This window comes from Botryllus schlosseri, chromosome 10 (assembly GCF_051294905.1).
Source record: "Botryllus schlosseri isolate E-star chromosome 10, Bs_hap1, whole genome shotgun sequence".
NCBI lineage: Eukaryota > Metazoa > Chordata > Ascidiacea > Stolidobranchia > Styelidae > Botryllus > Botryllus schlosseri.
In genome coordinates this window covers 11,967,278-11,994,223 of record NC_137245.1, presented here as the reverse complement: position 1 = coordinate 11,994,223, position 26,946 = coordinate 11,967,278, and the positions used below count along the sequence as shown (strand labels likewise).

General features: G+C 41.1%; 2 protein-coding genes across 3 annotated transcripts; one reads left to right on the top strand and one right to left on the bottom strand.

The window, feature by feature from the left end:
• Window positions 1-5,832: 5,832 nt before the first annotated feature.
• Window positions 5,833-6,799, bottom strand: LOC145448975 (uncharacterized). Of its 2 annotated transcripts, XM_080327433.1 has the most exons (5): window positions 6,501-6,780; window positions 6,336-6,447; window positions 6,137-6,260; window positions 6,015-6,078; window positions 5,833-5,961 (listed from the first exon to the last, which is right to left on the bottom strand). In XM_080327433.1, exons 1-4 carry the CDS (start codon window positions 6,563-6,565, stop codon window positions 6,044-6,046), a joined length of 336 nt encoding a protein of 111 aa, XP_080183559.1. In that variant the 5' UTR covers window positions 6,566-6,780; the 3' UTR covers window positions 5,833-5,961; window positions 6,015-6,043. The 2 variants fall into 2 exon arrangements, with proteins under 2 accessions (XP_080183559.1, XP_080183560.1); XM_080327434.1 differs by having other exon boundaries at window positions 5,833-6,078; window positions 6,501-6,799.
• Window positions 6,800-23,311: 16,512 nt separating this feature from the next.
• LOC145448500 (protein rolling stone-like) lies at window positions 23,312-26,649 on the top strand. The gene is made up of 3 exons (XM_080326897.1): window positions 23,312-23,557; window positions 23,615-23,867; window positions 25,870-26,649. The coding sequence occupies exons 1-3, from the start codon at window positions 23,474-23,476 to the stop codon at window positions 26,361-26,363; spliced, it is 831 nt and encodes a 276-aa protein (XP_080183023.1). The 5' UTR covers window positions 23,312-23,473; the 3' UTR covers window positions 26,364-26,649.
• The last annotated feature ends 297 nt before the right edge of the window (window positions 26,650-26,946 follow it).

Sequence of the window (26,946 nt, the reverse complement as noted above, 5' to 3'; positions counted from 1 at the left end):
TGCCAACATAGCCATTCACATTGCGATTGTTAGGTGGCGTGTCAGCAATGCTGGTAAAATGTAGGCTCAGGGCGCAACTTTATGTTGCAGGCGACGAATTCGAGAATTGAGAAGTATAGTTGAACAAATTATATCAGTTACAAAATTTCCCGCCGCTTAGGTTTATTATCCCGGTTTGTTGGAACTACAATTAAACTGCGGGTGGCTGCAAGTAACACTATTGAGGTATACTATCCTCACAGGTGCTATTACACGATCTGCGTGGAAATGCGTTGGACATCCATGTATAATACACCTCCACGCCTCTGTATTTGTTAGTGGTGATAGTGATTGGACTCTTCGATGCGACATCGACAATTCGGTAATGGGCAGAATTTATTGTCAAGCTAGTCTTAATGAAATTAAGCTCAGCCTGAAGTTTAAACGAGATCTCAGCAGGCCAGTTTTGTGGTAACAGAGGTAATAGCTGATAATTCAAAACCTCACACGGAAGCAGAGAAAGTTATTTTTCCGGCCTGCAATAAAATTGTAAAGAAATGCTTGGGAAGAATTGAAAACGATTCCCATGTGAAATGATACCAATTGTAGACGTATTTGTGAGATGTCCGCAGAGATAAAAGAAAACTCAAGCAGAGAAAAGCATACTTGAATGTTCCAAAAAGGTGGAAGTACTTCGTTAGTGACCACCTCTGTAATACTACGGTTGGTGCTATACGCATTCTGGTAGTTTGCCTGTGCCGTAAGCCAAAATAGTTAAGAACCACTGTGCTAGTGTGCCGCGAACTATTTTTCATTTTCAAAGTGTGCCACGAGATCAAAAAGGTTGAGAACCACTGGCTAAGCGCAACAGTATTTCAGAGCTTTACTTGTCTTTTATGCATATTAAATGTTGGTACTCCGTAAAAGCAGCCCCGAAATTCTTCTGGTTATCTTTCGTATTGGGAGATAAAACTACTTCTACTTGACAAACTGAAAATAACGAAAACTAAGTAAGTAGATCCGAAAATATTACCAAGTAGAAGTTGAAGAAAATCAGATGTACTTGAGTAAGTACCAGAAGCAGAGGAAAACTACCTGAGTACTTCCAAAAAGTAGAAGTACTTCGCTACTGACCACCTCTGAGTAATTAGCATTATTTCCACCATTTATGTACTTGCACTTGTACAGCATCCAACCCGCGACCCGCGGAAGGAAGGTTGCGAGTGGCCCGTTCTGTATTTTTACAAATGACTCCAATTATTTTCGCCTTCATCGCCTAAGTCAGTGGTTCCCAATCTTTTTCGTCTCGTGCCCCCTTGGTCGATAGCCATTTGTTGACTGAGCAATTATTGGCCAAACCTATTCAGATGTGTCCGAACTATGGCGAATGCGGACCGCACTAAACTTCGGTAGATACAGTCAAATTTGATCTGTTTCTGACCGGTCGAGTAGCCGCTGACGAAAAATAAATCACTAAGTCCGCTTGCTATGGACTTGAGTTGAATCGATGAATTTGACACGGTATGTTTTTCACGTTAGCTCATAAATGTTGGCTTAAGAAGTTAAACAATTTCACTAGCGGCCTTGCGCTGAATTCGGCTTGACGTTTTCCTGCTTAGTAGCAATTTGGTCAAGAGGCTGTCGCGGACCCAACAGAATCGTCTCGTGAGTCTCACTTTATCAGGGGGTGTAGGCCTCATATATACGGAAGGCATTTACATACACCTATAGCTTGAAATCCGCCAAAGAAACATACAATCGTAAATAACTAATTTCTACTTAACAACTCCATACCATAAAAATCTAAAAACCTTGTGGAACCAGTGTATCTTCCGATACAATGCCAAAGCCAGATTCCCCCCTAAAAATTTCAAAATCCCCCAGGTGGGAATTCCCCCTCCGGCTGGTAACCACTGACATTCCGACGTATTGGCAGTTAACCATTTACCTTTAGCTTTCTTCGTCTATCACTCTATAGCAGTGACTTTCGACGTTAACCCTACAGTTGCTACAACGAGTCGCGGTGAAAAGTCGAAAACCACTGCTCTATATAGTCTCCATCGCATATGGTAATATTATTGCTGCGGCCCGGAAAAATCGAGCGCCAGAGTGATTTGATTCTTAATCGAGTATTATAGGCTTACGTCAAAATTATAGCGTTAGGTCAAAAAATTGTCAGAATTGTTTACAAAGTCCAAAACATTTTGTAACCTACGTTTCCTTTGCATCGTAGATGTTTCCACTGTCGGTGAACTTATTGGACATTTAGACCTTGTATAGCCTACTTTATAGGCCTACCGTTGTAGAAAGCCAATTGTGTGTGCTTATTGTGAGTCATAAACAGTCAAATGAAACAAATGGGTTTATATGATGTTATGCTCCACGTACCACAATATCCTAACTGAAGCAAGACTACGTGGGCATTGGTACTTATAGCGCGAAGTGCATGATTAAACATAATGTTGTTGACAGCGTCGTCAGAATGAAGCAACACGCTGTGTCACCAGCAGTGTACGCACAACTTCAGTGTTGCCAACCAACAACTGCTGCTGATGAACGTTCTTTCTCCATTCTTGGCAAGGTACTTAGTAAAGACAGACAATTTCTACCCGAGAATGTGGGACATTCTATTTCATTGTTGTACTTTAACCAGGGCCGTCACTGTGGCATCCCAAACCCTCCAATTGGGGAGGGGCGAGCTCGAAGGGGGCCTCAAATTATTTCGTGAATTAGCATAAATTATGGATTATTTTTAAAAAATTTATGCAACTTTTCCAAAAAAAAATTTTGCGCTATGCGCGATTTCAAGTTGCCCAGTATCTTGATTTTGGGGTACTCTTCCCTCAAGAAAAAATACGAAAGATTTATGGAATTGGGCATGTCGGTGTTGGCCATTACTTGGCCACGATGCACCAAGACATATAAAGTTTTAGGCCATGTAACATGCGACTCCAAGAAGTGTTCCAGAACGATCGACAGCGAGAAAACTTTGGCCGAAAAGGACTGCCCTTATGCTGACCGAAAACTTCGTTATATATACAAAATACATATAGGTTTAATTAGGCGCCTAAATGACTGGCGCCGAATGTTCCTGTCTTGACAATCTGAACCTCACTAGACAGGGAAAAATTATATTCCAGTGAAGAAATACCAATTTGAAATCGTGTGCGTCTTTTAGTTTACTATAGCATACGTTTGGGAGATTCTATATTTTTGATATAGCAGGCAGGAGGTCACGAAATAACATCATGTTACGGAGACCTATCAACGGGCCCTACAGTTTCCATAACACCTCACTCAGCTCTACCGGTAAATCTGATTACGTGAGCAGAGAAGACAAGAAGTTGATAGCAATGTATATGCAATTTCCGATCTTATTGACCAATTGGGGGTAGGTTCATCGCCCTATGGGAGCCCAGGACCCAAGTTTTCTTGGGGGGGACTGACGAAGTGCTGTTTCGTTCCTGCCAACGGGTATACGCCCGAAGATGTTCAATTATTATTGAGGGGCCCTACCTTTTCAAATACACCTCACTCAGCTCTACCTGTAAATCTGATTACGTGGGCAGAGAGAGGATAAAAATTGATAGCAATATGTATGCAATTCCCGATCATATTGACCGATTCAATCATGAATTATAGAAATGTTTCGCGCTTCGCGCGCGTAGGCTACAAAAGCTAACTCAGCTAACGGCCCCCGATGTAGATGATAAGTAGCGACAAACAGCGTATAATCTTAGGGGGGTCTGGGGTTTATCATCATATGGGGGGCCCAAGACCAACGTTTTTTGCAGGGGGCTGATGAAGTGTTGATACGGCCCTGACTACAACAAATTATGATTATTTTAACAATAATGCGTGCTGTAATTACTGCAATTCTTCATAGGTCCGAATTTCGCAAAATAAAGTTTTTTTCATGTACAAATTTGTCAGTTTTTAAGTCAAAAAAGTTCTTTCATGCCAAACTACTTGTAAGGACACTCATTTCTAACCAGAAATGAAAATAAGTAGTACAATTATAACATTATGGTCCAGTCGTTATCATCACACCGCCCTCTGTCATCGCATATCCTGAATGTAATCAGTCAGGGTTTATTTACGCTATTCGTGGTGTGAATATTATAGTCTACGATAATAACGCCTCTACACATCCAATGACTACTTTTCAATGCCTTACGTCGGAAGTCACAGAGACAGGTAAATGTATTGCTGAGTGGATTACAGGAACATTCTGAAATTGATGATGTCATAATTCCGAAGTCCAAAACGGAGGGAATACTAGCTTTTGCATTCCTTGTGTATACGCGTGCGGCGATGGGTAGGTTCGAGTGCAATGTGTCATGTAATTTATATGACGACACGTAAGCGGAGAAATAGTATTGTAAGAGTGTCAATCATATGGGCATCGGACCGCATCATGCCCGCCAGACAATTTCATCGGGTCCATGAACCAATTTTAGAGTCGAATAAAAATGTTTCTGTTTTAAACAACATTTCCAACAAGTGTTGAGATTTTTGATAAGAAATACTTCCATTACATAATCCGCCAAGGCAGAAAATATACAGAAAGCGCATGTCCATTGTGCAATATGCATAGAGCACATTATAACCATCCGACAGCAGTAATGAGTTTTCACTCTATTCATAATTAGGAACAAGTCGCGGTGACATTGAGACATAATTACGAGAAGGTGAAGCAATGCACACTAAGTTCAGACTATTACATAAAAAAGGTTATTTAGGAAAGAAAAAACGCCAATGCAGAACCGCTATGCTACAAGTGATTCCCAAACTGTGTGCCGCGGCACACTAGTGTAACTCCACAGATTCTCAAGTGTGTCGTGAATATACAATTATACATATGTAAAATAAGGCATGTACAGTACACACATGCATAAGCGACTTCAAGTCGTTCTAACTGCTGCAATAGCTGATAAATATATGGATTTATGGCTATATGAAACAATACATTGTCTGGACTGTAGATTCATGAGTTTTGGCTGTTTGCTTCCAATTCCTATGCCATAATCGCTGCAAAAGCTATCAAATTTACATTGGCACTTGCATGTTTAAGGTTGTATTTAAACATGTATTTCCTGTTTTGGCTAAAACTTAATGCTGTAAACGCCAAAAATTGGTTTGGTTTTAGTACTAAAAACGGATATTCATGTCCAATATGTCCATATTGCAACCTCGTTACAGCAGTATATGTTCGAATATTTGTTTAAACAAGCACATCCATCGCGATAACACGTGAAAATATTTTGGTCAACTTTCCTTCTGTTGTAAGTGTGTCGCGAGAGCCATTAACATTTTTCTGGTGTGCCACATGCGGAAAAAGTTTGCGAACCACTGCGATATATGTAGCCTTGTGGCCGCACTGCTGCAACAGGGGTTAAACCCGCTTAGACGCCAACCCGCCACACGCCAAACGCCACCCTGCGGCTGAGTCTCTACGTGGCGTCTGAACGTGTTGAAACGCAGACTGGCGGCTGAATCGCTACATGGCGTCTGGCGTGTGAACGTGTTGAAACGCAGACTGGCGGCTGAATTGCTACATGGCGTCTGGCGTGTGAACGGGTTGTGACGCAGACTGGCGGATGAAGTGCTATATGGCGTCCAACATTTTAGGACGCGGTACTGCAACATGGCGTTCGGCAATTTTGTGACGCCGCGTTAGATATCGGAATCATGAACTGAACCACAATTTTGTATTTCTTTCTAATTAGAGATATAATTCTATTGCCAGGTTTTGCGAAATCAGTAATCCTAATAATTAAAAACAACTGCATAGCTCCGGTTACCCCTGGCTAGTCTCTGCTGCCCCTCCTTACACTCGCATGGAGATGAACGAGAATTCAAGTAACTATATTCAAATTATTCTGCAGTGCAACGAGCACAATAAAAATGACCAGTTTGTAGCTGTTGCCCTGGGTAACAACAATCCTGGTATGTCCGCGGGTCACAGCCGTCACATGCAACCTATAAAATACTTGGATCATTATACTGGACAAATCAACTTTTCAAATCCATACCCAATCCGTGATCATTGCATTTGACTTCTTCATTTATTGCAATAATTTGCCAATTCTCCGTCATCTGTACAGAAAATAGCTTGATATTATTATTATTTTGCATGTGATATGGAGTAACATACCGGTCTCATCAAGTAGAAGTTGGCCATAGTACCTTCGGTACTCTTCACAAGCTCGTGCAGAATGATCGAACTGTAGATCTATATCAGGAATTGATGCCCCACTTGTGCAGTAGAGTTCAGCAGCCTAGTGAGAGTAGGGTACAAATCATTTATTTGATTCGAGCCGTACTACATAATTATACATGAAAGTATCAAATACCTTCAAAGCAAGTACTCCACAATTATATCCATCTTTTTGTACATCAGCCCTGTCCAATTCAGTCCTTGGTCTTGTCACAAACTTTCTTTTGGAGTACTTGCGTAGAAATTGGCTGAGTAAAATAGAAATGAGATACGACCCGTGAATAGCATCACACTAACTCACCGAAACTTCGTTAAAATATCCTTGTAGCAGTGCTCCTGGCCCATTGGATCATACAGAAGAACCATGTTTGATTCAACATCAGATATCTGAATAAGTTGACAGAATAACTATCACTACTCATACATTAAATGTTCATCATTTCGAAAGGATACTGCAATTAATAGAAGTATTGAAACAAAGTTAGAGATAATAAGCAATCCAACACTTTAGTTGTAGTAGAGAGTAGACACGCACATTACACAAAGCAGATGTATTCTATAAGGTGCTATAAGTCTTAGTTTACGAATTTATAATGACGAAGACTGAATCTGCTAGGTCTTGATTATCAGCAATGTGGTCTGGAATAGGTCTTCTGGCATTCTTTGCATTGCTTTTTAGTTTTGCTCTCCGCCGGCACATTGAAATTAGGAGTCTTGCTCTTCAGCCTCTTCTTGCGCGGTGGCGGATTGCCACACACATTTGTTAAATGATATTGAAATGATCCGCGCCGCCCAAGAAGTTTAGCGCAGATGGGGCAGTGATAGTGACTTCTGTGCTTGGCCACGCGCTGCATACACTTCAAGAGACATGGTACAATGTAGCCTGGAAAACGTCGGGAACATGTATATGAGCAATGAGAAGTTGGTTTAGAAACCTACAACTTGTCCCCAGCATTCTTAAAATATTACAGCTATATCGACAGACAAAACTTGTTTTGTTTGACAATTCCATATAAAATATATTATCAATCAATCAATCAATCAGTTTTATTGATATTATTATTATTATGCACATGTTACAATGTCATTCTATATACCTGTATAAATATATATTAAAATGTCAAACTCCGAATTGAGAGGGCAAAGGATACCCCTGAATTTAGTATTTCATCCAGACATGCTGCAAATACAATTACAATTACTTTAAGAAGAAGAATTTCAAATTGAGTATTGGATTAATTGATATTTTGACGTTTGCCATCTGCTGCAGTGGATGTAACGGGGTGCATCTAACTTGTATATGTCGACGCGTGGCGTCGGGTATATCAGCTATGCAGCCGCCACGGGCTGCGTCTAATTTGTGCATGTCGATTGTCGCCGTTTCGAGTCCGTATGTATATCGTCTATCCTCTATCGAGATTCCACAGGATGCATCTAATTTGTACATTCCGACGCTTTGCGTCTGGAATATCAACTATTCAGACGCCACGGGTGCATCTAACTTGTATATGTCGACGCGTGGCGTCGGATATATCAGCTATGCAGCCGCCACGGGCTGCGTCTAATTTGTGCATGTCAATTGTCGCCGTTACGAGTCTGTATGTATATCGTCTATCCTCTATCGAGATTCCACAGGATGCATCTAATTTGTACATTCCGACGCTTTGCGTCTGGAATATCAACTATTCAGACGCTACGGGTGCATCTAACTTGTATATGTCGACGCGTGGCGTCGGATATATCAGCTATGCAGCCGCCACGGGCTGCGTCTAATTTGTGCATGTCGATTGTCGCCGTTTCGAGTCTGTATGTATATCGTCTATCCTCTATCGAGATTCCACAGGATGCATCTAATTTGTACATTCCGACGCTTTGCGTCTGGAATATCAACTATTCAGACGCCACGGGTGCATCTAACTTGTATATGTCGACGCGTGGCGTCGGATATATCAGCTATGCAGCCGCCACGGGCTGCGTCTAATTTGTGCATGTCAATTGTCGCCGTTACGAGTCTGTATGTATATCGTCTATCCTCTATCGAGATTCCATAGGATGCATCTAATTTCTACATTCCGACGCTTTGCGTCTGGTATATAAACTTGGCGTCGGACATATCAACTAGGCAGACGCCACGGGCTGCGTCTAATTTGTACGTGCTGACGTCTTGCGTCTGATGTAATCTACGTAACTACGTCGCTAGCCAGCTACGTCATGCGATTATGAATAAAAAGGCTAGTTCTAAGAAGTGCGAAGGACGGTATGCAAGTAGGCTATAAAACAAAATCTCGACAAACCTTGTAAATCTGGCCGGACGGTATGTGTTCTACACGGTTAGCCCAGTGTACTACCTCAATATGATCATGTAGCTTTTGCACAGTTTCAAAACTGATGTCGCATAGACTGCAACTATTTTCTTCAACTGTAACCATTTTGATAGGGAGCGTCAAGTCCTCAGCTAAAGTCATTTCTGCCATTGCTACGAGGAAACTCATCCAGCAACCAAACAAATAACTGTAGCAGCATAGTGTCGATCTCATTTCGCCAGACAGCATTGTTGCGTCACTTTGTCACTCTGCATAACAATGAAAAATTCGAGGCTTATTATGGGGGTTCCGGGGCAACGAACGAAAAATAATTTATATTTTTGTAATCAGTGCAGCGTCAGCTTTCAATTGATACCCGTTTCATCAAATTGAATGGTCAGCAAGCCAGTCAAAAATCGCCGTCAATTTGCCTTTGACTAAATGTAACTAAAGTATGACGTAGACCGATTTCATTGAGCCGTGAGATTTACTTGTGTCGACACCACTGAGCTATATAAGCACCATATAGGACACTATGGTACCAGACATTATTCCTCCATCGAGGAAGATAATATTGCAGCGATAAATCACTTTGATTCACCAGCACTCCCTTCCATCTCGATGAGTAACTTTGCCTATAAATCATATCCTATACACCAGACGCTATGCAACTGGCTACCTGCACACGGCACAGCGTCTCAAAATTGCCAGACGCCGAACGCCATGTCGCAGTACGGTGTCCTAAAATGTTGGACGCCAGTCGCCATATAGCACTTCATCCGCCAGTCTGTGTTTCAAGCCGATCACACTCCAGACGCTATGTAGCAATTCAACCGCCAGTCTGCGTTTCAACCACTGAGCTATATAAACCTGGCAATAGAATTTTATCTCTAATTAGAAAGAAATACAAAATTGTGGTTCAGTTCATGATTCCGATATCTAACGCGGCGTCACAAAATTGCCGAACGCTATGTTGCAGTACAGCGTCCTGAAATGTTGGACGCCACTTCATCCGCCAGTCTGCGTTACAACCCGTTCACACGCCAGACGCCATGTAGCAATTCAGCCGCCAGTCTGCGTTTCAACACGTTCACACGCCAGACGCCATGTCGCGATCCAGCCGCCAGTCTGCGTTTCAACACGTTCTGACGCCAGACGCCAAGTAGAGACTCAGCCGCAGGGTGGCGTTTGGCGTGTGGCGGGTTGGCGTCTAGCGGGTTTAACCCCGTCTCCTGGTCAACAGCCTATTTGCTTCTGAAACGAATAGAGTAAAGCTTGGATCATTTTCTGTCGCTGATCACAAATATCGAATTGAAATTTGTGATCAGCTCTGTTTTTCAGATATGGTACCATGCTGAAGTGTGCAGTATTTGTTGAGCATCGACATATACCGTAGTATAGTATAAGACGTGTAAATCTCAGTTAATATTTGAGTGCAATATTTTCTCTCAAATGTTTTTCCGAAATCCGAAACCATAGTCGCGGATCACAGAATATGACCGCTTTGATCGGAGTTTGTGACCCCTGCCCTGTGGTATATCAAAGGACAATGCTAATGAAGCCTATACCATAGCGCAGTGCTCTTCAATCTGTGGGACGATTCGGACTTGTGCGTATACCTATCCCAGCTCGATCTGACTGAGTTTAGACGTTTTCCGAGGCAACATTCGCCTCTATGCATATTGCATATATGCTTTAATGAAATATAGCCTATACGCATGCAATTAATACAAAGTTTAAAGACTGTTACATTTATGTTCAATGTGGGTGCATATAAACAGAGAGAATCAAACCAATGTTTGTCAAATGTGTGGATGTCCGCAATAAATACGAAGTGTTCAATGACAAACAAATACACTCATCCAACACAAATTGAGTTCATCATCATTTAATCAAGTTCAAGTTTATGCATGGAATTTCATCATTTCAAAACATCACAAGACTGCAATACAATGAAAGATAGCAAGGTGCCGAAACGACTTGGACTAGTCTTTGAGATCAGACACCCACCTGGGCCTAGGCGATGCAAATAGGAGGCATGCACACTGACTAAAAGTAAAAGAAGATAATATGAAATAATAAGCGACAAAAATCAGGTGGCTTGTGACAGAAGGCGAGATCGATGTGTCAGGTCGTGGTCCAGTAAATGTCGAGGGCTGACTAGAATTCATTCAGAAGAAATTGCTTGTATTTCGACTTGAATGTGGACAACTGGACAGTTCAATGATAATGTTATTGTCAATAAAATGTACCAATGCTTGCCATATCCAGATTCACATGCAAAAGCGAGACAAGTTTTTATCTCCTCAACTAGAGCTAATCAGCAGTTTTAACGGAAGGTTTACAACGTCCAGAATGGAAAAGTGTCATCCGTTCTCTAACGGAAGCAAACAGCCTTTCAGAAATTGTGGAACGATGTAACGAAACAAATTCAAACGTTTGCGTCTACAGTTAAATCTCGTATATTACATGTCTACTAAACTGCTTGAAGAGAAATTAGAATACGAAAGTTCAGAAAAGTAGCGTCAGGGCCTACTATATTCATGGCCTTATCTCCCACAAAACACTTGAAAGAGCTAACAGGCCGACGCTGCAAAACAGACATCAGCGATTGACTCAGGAATTGTTTTGATTTCGCTTCTCATGACAGACTCCTCGCGTTTTGAAGCGCGCAGTTTTCATTCTTCAGCGAGTTCTCGAGTAGAAGGGATGTTATGAGCTTTGACCATCTTATGGTATTAGACCATCTTATAGTATAAGGTAGGCTACCGTAATGCGATTGTGCTACTATGAAGCAGTCCCCTTAGTTTGAATTGTTATAGAATGATACTGTGACTAACTAATACTACAGGGACGACTGTTTCCTTATTGTAGTGGAGATAGGTTTAGCTGCCGTTTTGAACGGCTTATAGCATGAGGTAAGATGCCGTTATGCAGTTGGTAAATAATTCTTTATGTTGCGATATTACGCACGCACACCACAATATTTTAAGAAATTGCGATGGTAGTTCAGTGACTGATTGTATACTTGGTGAATCAGGTTTGGCTTATGGCTAAATAATCGATAATGGTCAACAAGTGCTGTGTTTATGGTTGTAAGTCTGGATACTTGACAACTAAGAAAAAAGTTTCGTCGTTTCAATTTCCATTTGATGATACGGAGTTACTAATGAAATGGACAGCTTTTGTGAATAGACGCGATTGGAAGCCAACTAAGAATTCTGTAATTTGTGCGTTGCACTTAGAAGCAAAGTACATCAAAGACTGTGGCTTACGAAAAAAGCTACTTTGGGATAGAACGCCAGTCCCTTCCATTCGATCCGAGCAGGAGCTGCAACGGCCTTCGCTGATCCCGACTGTGTCTCCTTGCAGAAAACCATCAAAGGAAAGGATATTCCAGAAAGATGAGTTGAAAGATTTCAAGCTGGCCGATAAAATAAGCAGCTTATCAGATTTGACTGAGTCACATGCTCCACAAGGCTATACCATGTACAAAAGAGATAATGAATATGTGATTTTCTACCATTTGGAATTCAATGATTTCCCAAAGGTGTCAAAGATGATAAGTTGCATGTCAAATTGCAGTGTGATGGAAAGAATGTTCCCTTGCCACCTTGGTTCACACAAGGCACCAATGCTACCCTGACTAGATTTATAGTGCTTTACTCAACTTTCCGCAATATCTCAAAAATCTCCGTGAAAATTCCCAGCACAGTTTACTGGACGAGCTTCAAAATCAAATATATTACAAGACTGATGGCCATGCTCATATTCGATATTCATCCGAAATGATTCGTTTTGCTCTACTACTTCGGTACACATCTGCACAAGCTTATAAAATGCTTACAAGAAGCTTTCCCTTTCCGTCAATGTCAACCTTGAGCCGATACAGCAAAGGGAGCTTTGACGCGGTTAAAGTTCTGGAAATTATGAAAGAAAAGGGAGAAATCTCCACTGATATAATTTTGATGATAGATGAGATGTACTTACAGAAAGGTGTTCAATATCATGCTGGTAAATATTATGGAGCAGATGAAAGTGGTTACCTATATAAAGGTATTGTTGTAATGATGGTCAATGGTCTCCAAAAATCAACATCAATAGTGGTGAAAGCACTGCCAGAGATCGAAATTTCGGGGAAATGGTTAGCAGACGAATTGCTGGATTGTATTGCTACTCTCAATCGCCATGGATTTTTTGTTCGAGGACTTGTGTCGGATAATCATCCATCCAATGTAAAAGCATTTTCAATAATGAGAGAAAAATACCCTGGCAATGATGAGTTCTCTCTTCATCATCCAACCTGCGCCAAGAAAACGTATCTATTTTTTGATAATGTCCATCTTGTAAAGAACATTCGGAACAATTTGCTCCGAGCCAAAAAATTTGTTTTTCCTCCATTCTCATTCACCGTTGATTCTTTGAGTATATCATCGCCTGGTGGATTCATTGCATGGAGCGATCTTTACAAAATCAGAGATTGTGACGATAAGCTGGATTCGAATTTACGTAAAGCGCCAAAATTAACGTTTGCCTCATTGCATCCAAGCAATAACAAACAAAATGTCAATTTAGCTCTTGCTCCATCCCATGAGTCGACCATTGCAGCTTGCAAAAGTTACTTGCCTCACAGGGAAGATATTGCTTCATTTTTGAGTCTTATTAATGCTTGGTGGACAATTGTAAATTCCTGTGACAGAAATTCAGGAAACCCCTTGGCCGAAGCAGTGGTCCCACAAGATAGCAAAATCAATTTACTACAAGATTTCGCTAATTGGCTGATAAAATGGAATGGATAAAACCCCCAGAATTATTGTTTGTCAAAGCAAACCTTCAATGCTCTGATTGAAACCCTGCAGTCACAATCGCTGCTGATGAAAGACTTGTTAACAGAGGGGTATGAATATGTGGTTCTGAGAAAATTCCAAAGTTATCCAATTGAAAGAAGGTTCTCACGGTATAGGCAAATGAGTGGGGGGAGGTTTCTGGTTGGTTTGACAGTAGTTACCAATTCTGAAAAGATAATACTTCTCCGTTCCATCCTAAAAATTGACATTAATTACTGGGAGCATGATATTGGTGTTTCAAGTTCAACACATTTTGATCATTTCAAACAAGTCATTGAAGGTGTGGCTACTGAAATTACCGGATCAGTTTTATCTCCTGACAGTGAGGAGGTTTCGTATGTTGTTGCAGGGTACATTGGTAAGAAGGTCCTCGCAAAATTGGCTTGTGAAATATGTTCTGAGTTATTTTGTGATGACTTTGATTGCGCAAGTTCACGTTATTTCGATTTACTCGATCGTGGGGGACTGCTTGCTCCTTCAGAACCACTCGCTAAGTTTGTTGCATCCGCTTTTTCAATCCTAGATGGTTCTGATAAAATAATCTGCTCTCATCCTCGGGTTGCAGTGAGGGAAGCTGGCGAATATGTTTTGCATCGTTTTGGGAGGGCCTTGCACTTTGCATGTTACGATCATCGAGATCGAGCTTTGAAATTAGCCAGCAAAATTATTGTGAACATATATTACAATAACAAGCAGAAGCTGGTAAATGCTTCTGTGAGAAAAGACGGTGTGAAGGATTTTAAAAAACGGCAATTGAGCAAAACGTAGCATACATACTTCAGTGATACATTTGATGAACAGTACTAGTTATCGAAGCTTATATGACTAAGCCACATGTTCGTTTTTACCAATTTATTCTTCACGTGCATTGTTTTCCATGCAATAAAATACTTTGCATGAGCATTGAGCAAGTCGGGGTATTCTTAATAGTTAGCTTACTTGGTGGATAACTGCATCTGCGACGCTGTCACTAGTCACTTTGTGTTCTTTAGCGTGGAAGTACGGCTTTCGCCTGTTATACGGCTCTATTAGACTTATCTGAGGAAAGGTGTCTGGTAGCGAAAAGCGAAATCGTATACATAATCGCTGATGTATGTTTTATGAGCATCGGCCTGTTAGCTCTTGCCGTTGTTCTGTACCAGATAAGGCCGTGAATATAGTAGGCCCTGGTAGCGTATACTCAAAGTATAGTTTTAAGAAATAAATTTTGTCGACGGGTCATCTACTTCCAGTGGTTGATGGGAGATACCGACTTTCGAAATTTCAAGATGTATCTTGGCGAAGCAACATGAGTAAAGCCACTGCATTTATAGGTATAATCGTCGAAAATAGATTCTTTACCACTTACGGTAAAACGGGTGCTATACTTCATTTCTGTGCATATGACAATTTAAATCTTGAAAGTGCTACAAACCTACTTCAAAACTGCTTTCTACTTTTCAAAATCCGAATTCTAAAAGGTAAATAGTTTTGCAAGGAAACTGAGTGATATTCATTATCCATGAGACATGTTAAAATTAGTCCAGATATTAATTCTGGTTGTTTCCAGACACTTGCAGATCACATCATCAGTTGGCATTGTGTCTTTTTCTCACTTTCTCTATTGCAAAAGACGCGATGGGCGCACCGCCGCAAAGAACCATCTTCAACGATGACAGCAGGTCATATTTGTCTGCGTCCTTGGCATTAATCATTTCTATTACCGTAGGAGGAAAGCAGACCGCCACAGTTACCTGAAAGAAATAAGCAGAATATCCGCAAATTCAACATTATGGATATAGTGATTATCATCGCTATTGTGAGCATACTTGGCTGTTGCATAAAGTGATTTTGTACGGAGAAGACAAGGGATAAATGTTTGCGTGGTAACTCTAGGGTTAGGCTACCATACGTCCTCTTTTTTTCTCTTTTTTCATAAAATTGAAAGTGTTGTCTTAGGACGCCTAAATGTCCTCTTATTCGGAAACTTGTCCACTTTTGTCAGAAAAAGTATTAAAATGCCATGAAAAGGTCGACTTATAGGTAGAATTGGTAAGCAGAATTGTAAAAATGTGGATGAGGCGTGAGTCGACTTTTATCAAAATACACCAACCAAAACTCTGTCAACAGAAGGAGTTCATGTACAACCTAAAAATAGTAGGCTACATTGAACGCTCTCTCATTAGAAATTTCATGCTGGTGACGTCATATTTTGTGATACGATTGTTGATATACAATGTTCTTTCCAATTCTCTACTAGTTGCTGACGAGTACCCCTGACGAGTGTCAGCCGAAAATATTCGGGTTCATTTCAATATGAATATACTATTCAATTGTATAACTGTAACTGTAAATATGCTGTCGAGCCACCGAAGTTAAATATTGCCCGCTGATGTAGAATACGATTCCGGATATCTAAAACAATTTCAGACTTTTAAACGCAACTGGATACCGCTGAATATCACAAAAATGCCTGACTGAACATTAAATCGGCATATAGTAAATATGGTCACATTGTGTTCCTCTATCCTTGCTTATGTTTGCGCTTACGAATATCCGAACACATCTAGCGAAAGTTGAGTAGCGACTTGTAACATGTGTTCCAACATTACTGAACTTTACAATTACGCTATTACCGCAAAAGTTCTTATAATTCAGGATGTGCTCTGGCCGGATCCGGTCCGCGGGCCGTATGTTGCCCGCCCCGGTTTTAGAGCAGTGGTTCTCATACTTTTTTTTTAGACACGCCCGCTTGATGATAGTAAAAAAATTCGCGCACCCTTATCGTCATATTAAAAGTATCGGAAAGAACAACCAAAATGTTTGCAATCCCAACGCAATATTTCGTGGCATAGATGGGGTGTGGGTGATGAGACATTTCTCAAATATGAAATTTGGACTAAACACTAAGCAATAATAATGAGCTGGAGATAAATCGCGTTGCAGATTTTGTTAAACATGACCATGTGCATTGTGCAATGATAGCACGTAGCACATATATATTTTAGCGTTGGTGGTGCATGATCCCTTCTATTACCCCACTTGACCCCAGCTCAAACGCACCTGACCAATGACCATAAGCTAAATCACAAAACAATGGTACAGCTACGAGCAATTTCCAGTTGCTCCTCATTCAGAAACATTTTCAGGTTCTCTACTTAGCGCATAATATGGATTATTCTTGACATAACGGCTCCACCAATGCAACGGCAATATTGGATATCCGGCATTAGACTCTTACTGCTTTCAGTTTTCGGATTAAGTATACTTTCACGATATACTGAGTATATTTTTAGCATACGCTTCAAAATATTTTTAAGCCAATGCTTGATATTTCTGCTCTCCTAATTTTTCATTTGGGTGGCGATATTTGCACAGATTGGCATCAAATTGGGGGAGTGGAATTGTCGTGACAGTGGCAGCAGAATGTGCTCAAGAGAGCGGGGTGAGACAAACATACGTAATGATTATAAGATTATTGGCAAATGTGGTGTGCCCGATTATTCACAATTTTGTGGCACCCGCATGGTATACGCATTGTATGTCAGACTTTGTTTCGGATATTGTTGGACAGTTGAAACCAGAAGGGGAATAGAAACCAAAAGAAAAATCATTATCATCGACGACCATACACATGTGGACAACTTGTGATTGGGCTAGTTGCACTCTAAAGTTCTTCTGTCGATGGTCCAAGCAAATATAGACCAGATGACACTAACTGTTTCCCAGCTGTGTTGTTTAATCCAAATCCGTCCAACAGCTTGAGTATTTGAATTGCAGACCTGCTCATCACAGGCGCGCTGTGGTCGCCTGGCGACACCTTGCGGTCACACATCGTTGCCGTTACACAGCATTCTCATTGAGGGCAGACCTCATCAAATATTTCACAATCTAAAATATTCACATAATAATGCTTGAGAACCTCTGCAATAAAATTATAGCAATTCTTTCGATTACCAGTGAACCCGTCCCTCGGTGAACCCGTCCCGTGAACCCGTCCCTCGGTGAACCCGTCCCTCGGTGAACCCGGCCCTCGGTGAGCCCGGCCCACGGGAAATTTTGTATTCACCGGCAACCCTAATATCCTGCCCCAACCCTAATATCCCCCCTCCCCCAACCCTAATATCCCATCTCCGGCAACCCTAATATCCTAACCCTAACCCTAATATCCTATCCAACCTTAATATCCCCCCTCCCCCAACCCTAATATCCCACCTCCGGCAACCCTAATATCCTACCCCAACCCTAATATCCCCCCTCCACCAACCCTAATATCCCACCTCCGGCAACCCTTATACCCTAACCCTAATATCCCCCCTCCTTCAACCCTAATATCCCACCTCCGGCAACCCTAATATCCCACCTCCACCAACCCTAATATCCCACCTCCCCCAACCCTAGTATCCTACCCGAACCCAATGTCCCACTCCCCGAACCCTAATGTCTCCCTCCCCCCCTACCCTACCCAACCCCAACACCCCACCTCAACCTACAGATGCAATAACGAGCAGACCACGCGTGGTTGATATGTGAGCAATAACAATCGTTGGGATATATTTTTCATCTGAACAAGTCACACACAATATACAATGCGATAAGACCCAATGCGATGTCATGAACAGATACGAGGATGTCGCAAGTCCGCCCCTCGCCAAGTCAATTCAACAATGAGCCGACCACGCAATCGTTATCACGTGATCTGATCACTCCGTGACTGCGTGATCTACGCATGCCCTGACCTCCTTACAAAATCGACAAATCAGTTGATGATAACATTATTAGTTTAATAATTCATATTAATACTTGTTAATACACTTAATTTCAAAATTTCCCGAGGGCGGAATTCACCGAGGGCCGAGTTCATCGCGGGCCGGGTTCACCGAGGGACGGGTTCACGGGACGGGTTCACCGAGGGACGGGTTCACTGGCAACCATTCTTTCGAGCAGTCAGGTATAATGCGTGTGAGCCACTTTCGTATTCACTATAGCTTGCAAGGATAATCACAATGTTTATACGACGTTCAGGGCGTTTTATAGTCAGATCACATGACTTGACAGTGAATTGATACGACTCAAAAACGATCGCTACCAATTCGAGTTATCCTCAACGTGCCAGTTGTAGTATTAAGTCTGATGATTCGAGGCAAATCGGTAAATAATTATTCCGAGTACTGAAATTTTATACGCTCTGGTGCCACTAATAGTTCATTATTCAACGAGGATTGTATTTCCGATACAATTCCCCCTGTGGAAGGCTGTAAAGTTCGATTAGACGTATCACATGTAGTACAATAACAAGTACGTTATTGTGAATGACATATCTCTGAAGTCGTTGTCAATCACAGCAATGTCGCAAACTGCAATGAAATAGGTATACTGGTCGAAAAATCCAATGCAATGTGATGTATAACTGGCATTATATATTTATATTCTTTGTAGTCGCATAAAAGGTACACACAGAGGTGCTCAGTAACGAAGTACTTCTACTTTTTGAAGTACTTGAAGTAGATTTTTCCTACTCATACTACTTTTTAAGTAGGTATGATTTTAGACTACTTCTACTTCTACATGACAGTTTTCAGTTTTGTAGGCAAAAATAAGCGTAGAATACCTACTTACTTCCTTACTTGTGAATCACCACTCCTACTTCTACTTGAGTAGAAAATCCGGCGTTATTTCTACTTCTACTTGAGCAGCGACGGTGACTACTTTGACCACCTCTGGGCACACATCTGAGCTTCATAGGGCTACTAAATTTTGTAATCGGGAAAGGAGGACACTTTTAGTAAATCATACTATTTAGTTCATTTAAATAGAATACAGCTTATTCTGAAATATAATATTGACTAGAACTTTTCAAAAACTCATTACTTTCCTTCGACTCCCGATCGAACGTCCGTATCACCTATTTCACGTCATTTATGCCTATTTTTAGTTAACTCTGTCCATTATCCTAGCTGTGACAGCTGTAAAGAAGGACGAATTGCCAAAAAGGAGGACATTTAGGCGTCATCGGAGGACATTTTCAATTTCCTGAAAAAGGAGAACAAATCCTCCTAAAGGAGGACGTATGGTAACCCTATTTAAACACCATTCATGATGTGACGTCATGGGGTGATTCTTGGATACTCGACTTGACTCGGTGACTCATCGAATCAGAATCGAATCACTCAGTTTTGCTCAATTTTGCCCAACCCGACTCACAATACCAATCTCGGCCTTTGTGTGCGTGGATGTTCGCTGCTATGTTTTCTATTTGTAATATGCAAATACTATGTAATTATACTAAAAAGCAACTGAGCCTACGTCCAAAAAAAAACGACTAGAGATATATGCGATGCGGAGCACCGCAGTGCTCATTAGCATTGATATGGGACTCGCTGAACGATATTTTGGAGACGCTAAAGTGTTGCTTTCACGGCCGTGCAATGACTGGCGGCCATAGGCAATGTAAGTATTCGAAACGTGACCGTGAATAGACAAAAGGATCGAACACCCGTACTCTACACAGCTACCAAATTCATAAGCGAAATTTCACATAGTAATCCTGCATTGACCGGTGTATTCGTGGGACACTAACGAAGTATGTTCAGATTCCTACTGGAAAACACATATCGATTCAAATTCCATTTCCTGCTACGTGAAACTGTCTTTTGAAAATCAATTTCTATAAGCGCCTGGAATGACGACTCGCACATCGAAAATATGCCAGATAGAGTAAGCACGCTACAAAGTCTATCACGCTTTCAAACGTTACGTTTGATATAGTCTCACCTAACTGATCTCACGCTTCATCAGCACGGCTTGAATTCCTTCCGGTTTTTATGATTCAGTGTGACTGATATCTTAAAATACACGTATAATATAAGCAGTTAGAGCAGATGGATTGATCGAGATGGTATCTGACCCATTCGGGCGTAGCGAATTGTTGTCGATACGCTGACAGGCTTCCTTCAATTATATCGTAGTTCACTATAGCGTTGACGGAAATTTTCGTCAGATGTCTGTATCAATGTATCGTCTCACATTACCAAGCCATATATATAGCGTGTACCTGTACACTGTACAGAGTGTACAGTTGTACACTGAGTACAGCGTCGTTAGTCGAGTGTTACAATCGATAAATGTTCAATACTATATCAGCTGGATTCAGATGTTGTATGTAAGGTTGTCATATAATTGTTACCGTAGTTCGTAGTAGGATTAGATCAGGTTACTTCGTGACGCTTCTTGGCTATTGCGGATGCAACATGAATCGGCATACGCAATAGGGTTACTAAAAGCAATATATACCGACACCCGTTACATTGTGATGAGCTCAGGTGATCAATAAATGCTTGAATTACTTATAGCAGGGGTTCTTAAATTTGGGGTTGTGACTGCCCAAAGGCGATTGCTGAATTTCTTGCGACAACCAAATTTCTGTACTGTACTGTAGCCAATAAGCGAGACACGCAGAAAAGTCGTTACTACAACATCGTGATCATGAAAATGTGCCGATCATTGGTATTACAGAAATTGGTTCAATATCATGATAAGAATTGTCTGACATTGGTTTCCCTCGTGGAAGGTCTAACTTACGCGGGTGATACTAGGGCAGTGTGGAGGGAAGGAAAGAGCGTGGCCGTAACTGCCGCACCCGATATGTTATACGCATAATTTACAGAAATGAATCAATTTTATTCGCAAGTGGAAAGAGCAGAAGATTCCTAGTATGGCTTAATGCAGCCGGATACCGGATATTAATCTAGGGTGCACACTGCACAAATGTTTGTTTGTGGTATTCATGGTGTTTTTACACTACCATGGTATTTACACAAGGCCAGTTTTCATTATTTTTATTCCGTAGCTGCCTTCTTGTAGCACGGCCCACTTCTAGGCTGTTCTAAGACACCGCTTATACACGTATGATATGGCGAGGAGGAGATTAGATGAACATCCAACACTTTCGAGTCCACCCTTTCGCCAGCGCCGGGACACATGAAACATAAAGTTTTGGCCTACATGCGGCTGCGGCCAAAATGCGGTGCTAAAAAACGCAGGATGAATGCGATAAAACCTTGGCCCAGAATGACCGTTTCAGGTTGGCCAAAACCTTCAATGTGGATATGTCATGTCTTAGAAATGGTCGGCACCAAATGGTCTCGTTCTTGCAATCTTAGCCTCGCAGTACAAATGTGACCCGCAGAGGAAAATAATGCCCCCCGATTTGACGCAAACGTGTTTAATAGAACTGCATTGCGTATAAATGGTTGTCTGCGCCTTCTATGCTCGATTGCCCGTAAATACTTAGCATACTGCATTAAAAATGCATTCATGTCGATGCGTGAGGCTTGGGTCACGACTTGAAATAAAACTAGGATTTCGGTCGCGGTCTGAAAAGTTTAAGAACCCCTGACTTATAGCAATGCGCAAACCAAAATAAATAGTAATTATAGATCTATATTTATATATTTGTAATACGTTAGTTGATATATAATTTTCTTTCCTGTTCTCTACTAGTTTCTGACGATTACCCCTGACGAGTGTCAGCCGAAAATATTCGGGTTCATTTTAACATGAATATAATATTCAATTGTATGTTGAAGTTCTGTACCTTCAAGAAGCTCTTCATTTATTCATACGTATATTAAAGTGTTATCACAAACGAATGGGAGCGCAAGCATATGTAACAGAATTAAAAGTCATTATTTCCCAACCTTCGCTACTACTGTGTAGATATGCTAAGAATTACAAAGGCGACGCATGCGTAGCAGATTACTAACCCCTACGCTGCATACTCGCAAGCGTTGCGATTGATATGTTTGCGGAAGTGGTATAATCAATGTATATGTATAGCTCACGAAATCATGGTATGCAACGAGTTTTAAATGATCTCAAAAAATGTCCGATAGCTAATGCCGCAGGCCATGTGACTGTCGACTCAGCGCGCTAGGTATTGAATGGGCATTTCCCAACGAGTTGCTATCGAAGAATCATATCTCGGGATATCTAGTGGTACGCCTAATTGATTCCGTCGCGGATATAATTGACTTAATTAACCCAGACGTAAGCGAATGTTCCATGTTCAAATGTTCGAATGACGGAGCTGTTTGATTATCTCAAATGAGCACTGGCGTTCGCATACATGGTTAAAATGAACTTTCAGTAAATTCATCTGTGACTAAGGGCCATGTACCAAGCTGGATTCAATGACCTCTCACAATTTCACCGCGCGACACCATGGTGAAGTTTCGTGTCTGCGTAACTGTACTGTATAAGAAGTGTAAAGCTTTTGATTATAAATGTAATTTACGAGCCCCTTCCGAACCGTCATTCTTGGGTCAACTAAACCTGGGCACCGAATCAAATGGAAGTTGAGATTGGTTCGATTTTGGCCCCCGACCCATGTTACTGTACCATAGTTATTTAATATAACTCTGCGCGCATTCACCCGTCTCTGTATTCTTCTTAAAACGTATACCTTGTTCGTCCTACTTGTTGTTTGTGGATGATCTTGCCTAATCTGAGCAGAGAATAACGTCATGTCAGATTTTTCAAAAGTCACTGTAGTAGTATCTTCGAACTCTCTTCCAATGGACATAATATGCTCTAGTCTAGGTCGTTGTCCGACATTTGAGCATGAGATACTGTGGAAAGTGTTACTTGAGCCCCAAACCTAGGCCTAAATTTAACCCACGTGCACAAGAGTCGCGTGTGCTCAAGGGCCATATATTCAAATGTCCATTGTGCAGCGGCCGCTCTCGCTTGCGTATATGGTAACCAGTGTTAACGAATTAGCGCTAGATTCGGCGAATTTTTATACAGAGTATAGCGCCGGATATTCTTGCCAAGCGAAAAATCTAGCGAAATTGTCGTAAATCAAGCTGATTTTATTACAACTAATAACATTTTAACATATCTTGGGAATAATAATCAAGTAAAATCATGAATATTTTGTTTTTTTATAATCATTTCCGCATGCGTTAAGGGTATACGTAATCGACTACAATTTCACGGTGATCTTCCCATTTCTGACACAGAAGAGTATCGATTTACGAGTGTTCATAATTCATATGAGCTAGAAACGCATCAGTGATTACGAGCACGTCATATTAACACGTTACTACGTATTTCGACATCGAAATATTTTGGGATATTAACTCATGGCTACTTCATGTCAGTATGAATTTCAACGGAAACTATTCGGATTTTCCGACTCAAATCCAGAGACTTTCTATACGTCGCAGGTAAATAATCATCGCGCTTTTGCTTTGGTAGCTTTTACGTTGCAATAATCTTTTCAGTGGTTCCAATGCAGGATCGCGTTTCTCTGCTACCGTATCTTCATGTTTCTGTACTCCTTGATATGGACGATAAATACCACTATTTATTACGTGCCGAAATTTCCAAACTATTATGGCTTTCTCTCGAATTGGGCAGAGTGGTCGCTGGTCGCATATTTCGGAGTATCGCTCGGGGTCGCAATGTACGGCGTGGTCACGCGAAATAGCGATCGGGAGATGTCGGAAGGATCGCGGGTTACTAAATTCTTCAAAGGTATATAACCATTAACCTCTGGAAGTATACAGAATCGACGGAGGGAGCAATTTCAAACGAATATTCTCAAGATTCATAATCGGTCGGGATACTGTATACATGATCATGATTATGCTAACACATCTATTGTTATTGAGGCGGAAGCTAGTTCAATTTGCGCTTCGGTTCTGGGACTTTTGACAAAGATAGTCAGTAACGAGACAATTAGGGCTGCAATTAAAACAAACGGTGTGTTAAACAAATGCATTTAAAAAACATGAGTGTGTTTTTTGTAAGCGTAGTATAATTATGCCATAATTGCGTAAATATTTGCGTAAAATATGTAATATGAATCTACGGATGATTTGCATCCAGTAAAGTCCACGTATATACGATATGGAGTGACTGGAACACTCGAAATCGTCGTCGGTTCGACAGTTATTGCAAGTAGATATAGATCAATGGTACGGTATCGTATCCAACCGTAAAATTGTTGCATAACGATGTAGTCCTGGTTTAAGATATTCTGGTCAGTTTATGACACTGGTCGGACGCTCTTTTCGCCGAAGAAGCCATGTGTACCCTATATCTTCAATTGTCAATGCTAATCCAATGTGACGTCAAAAATAAAGATTAGTGACGTCATAGTTCGAATAACATGTTTTAAACATGTCTGTTTTATGTTTACTTTTGTTTAAATACAACCCTAGATCACCTTCTATATAACTGATTGGCAGGCATAATGAGCAGATTCTGTACACTCAGAACATATTTATTAATTTTATTTTGAGCTTCTCCAATTCAACAATTTAGGATGCTAAAGTGTACGCTGCTTTTGTACAATCCTGGGACCAGGGTTGTAATGACTCGACTCGAGTCGCGATTCTCTGATGACTCGAGTCAATTTCCTTAAATATGGAAATGACTTGACTCGACTCGAGTCAATCTGTGCATTGACTCGACTAGGACTCAAGTCATTGCGCATGACTCCAATCAAGTGATATGACTCGAGACTCAGTCGGCCAAGGCCGACATTTCATTGTAATTTCGAAGAATAGTAAAATAAACACACGATCGGGATTTCGTCTATTGGTACTGGTACTTGAAAATGCGATCAGTAACTGCTAAAGCTGAGGAAAATTAGTATATTATAAATGCGAACCATTCGATATCACCGAACAGAGTTATAAAATGTGGGTTTAACAAGACTTTAACTCGAAATTGAGCAGTCAACACAACGACTTGGACTCGGACTCGAGTCATAATACCATGACTCAGACTCAATCATATGGTCACTGACTTGGACCCGGACTTGATCCGGTGCTGAATTGAAAATAACTCGACTTGACTCGAATCAAAACTATAAACGTGTGATTGACTTGTGACTCGGAGTCTTGTGACTTGGTCACAACCCTGCTGCGACTTTCCAAAGTAGGAAACAACAACTAGCATCTGTTTTTAGTGCCATTCGTCATTTTGGTAGGATACGTTGGGCGTCACTGGAGTTAAACCATCGATCACTTTCACCCACCCTGATTTAAGTTACAAGAAGATTTTCTATGATTGACCTATCACCTTGTTGGAATAGTCACTTATAATTATATTTTTACGTTATACCATAGTGGCTTTACTTCGTTATTAGAATATATGTTGCGGGGGTAGGCTATATGTATCTCTGATGTTGCAGACTCGATATTGTCATCATTTTCACCAGTGAATTCGTCGATCCCCACTATACTGCCTGCGAATAGCCAGGACGGTATATATGAATTCGAATTATTTCGATTTACCTTTCCACGTGATCATTGACTTACATATTGCTAAGCTCTGATATGCCGCCTGCTACAAGCCATATAGACAAGTCTCTGACTCACATTTTGCGTTGTACCGGTAAGTTTCTCCACAAGCGTTAAGAACAACCATCAACCTTCATAAGTGTGTAACAGGCCTAGACTGTAGTGAGATATCGTATCTCGAAATTCATATCTCTATGTTATGGTGTGAAATTTCATGTATTTTTCAGATCGTCTTCAATGGTTTCACCGCCTGTCATGGGTCTTTTTCAATGCAGTAATTTCAGCTAACATCCTCGTTACAATCATGTATTGGTCCTTTCTCTCGCATAAGGGCAACAATGCAGAAGCTGCCAACATCCACCAACACGCTATGAACACGGTGTTAATGCTTATTGATCTATTCATTATAGCGATACCGATTCGATTGCTGCATTTCATTTACCCAATGCTGTATGCCATCGTGTATATTATATTTACATTAATCCTTCACGGGGCTGGTGTGATGTCTGTTTACTACAGTGATTTGCTGGATTGGCAATCGCTCCCCGGACTGTCCACCGGTCTGTGTGTCGGTATGGCTGTAGTCGCGATTCCCATTGTACATTGTGCGGTGTTTGGATTGTATCATTTGCGAGCATTTATTGCTAGAAAAGTACTACCACATGATTCTGCACAACCGGACGACGACGGGCAGCAAAACCCAACATTTCAAATGACTTGACGTTTGATATTCGAGCATCCTGATTCGTCAACTGTCGCCCTACAAACTGTTCGAATGACTTTTGGGATGAGATGGGGATCGATGCATTTTAAGAAGTATTGCGTAACTATATTTTTGTAACACGTGCACGTTCAGGTTTATGGGCCAATAGCGAAGTTATCAGTATGGTTTAGTACAGCGGTGTCCAAACTGCGGTTCTCTGGCCCTTTGATTGGGGTTTTTAATAACTAACCAAATGCACATGCGATTCCCCATCTTGCGAAAAGATTTAATCGCTTATTGACAATGTGTCGGTCGTATTGTATTCACATTGTTTCTTGCCTTGCTGTTTACGTAACCTCTGGGAAATTTACGCGAGTGAGGGAGGATATACAGGGTGAGATTTGAGCGATTGAAGTTTCGAATCGAGTTCACATGTCTGATTCATGCTAGTGATCAACAGTGAATGCGGCTCGAACAGAGAACACCTCTGGCCACCCCTGGTACAGGATATATGGAATTATGATTTGATTTACGTCATAATCTAAATCTGTACAGGTATAGAAACGAATACACGTACTTTGAGGTGAACTAGAATGATAAA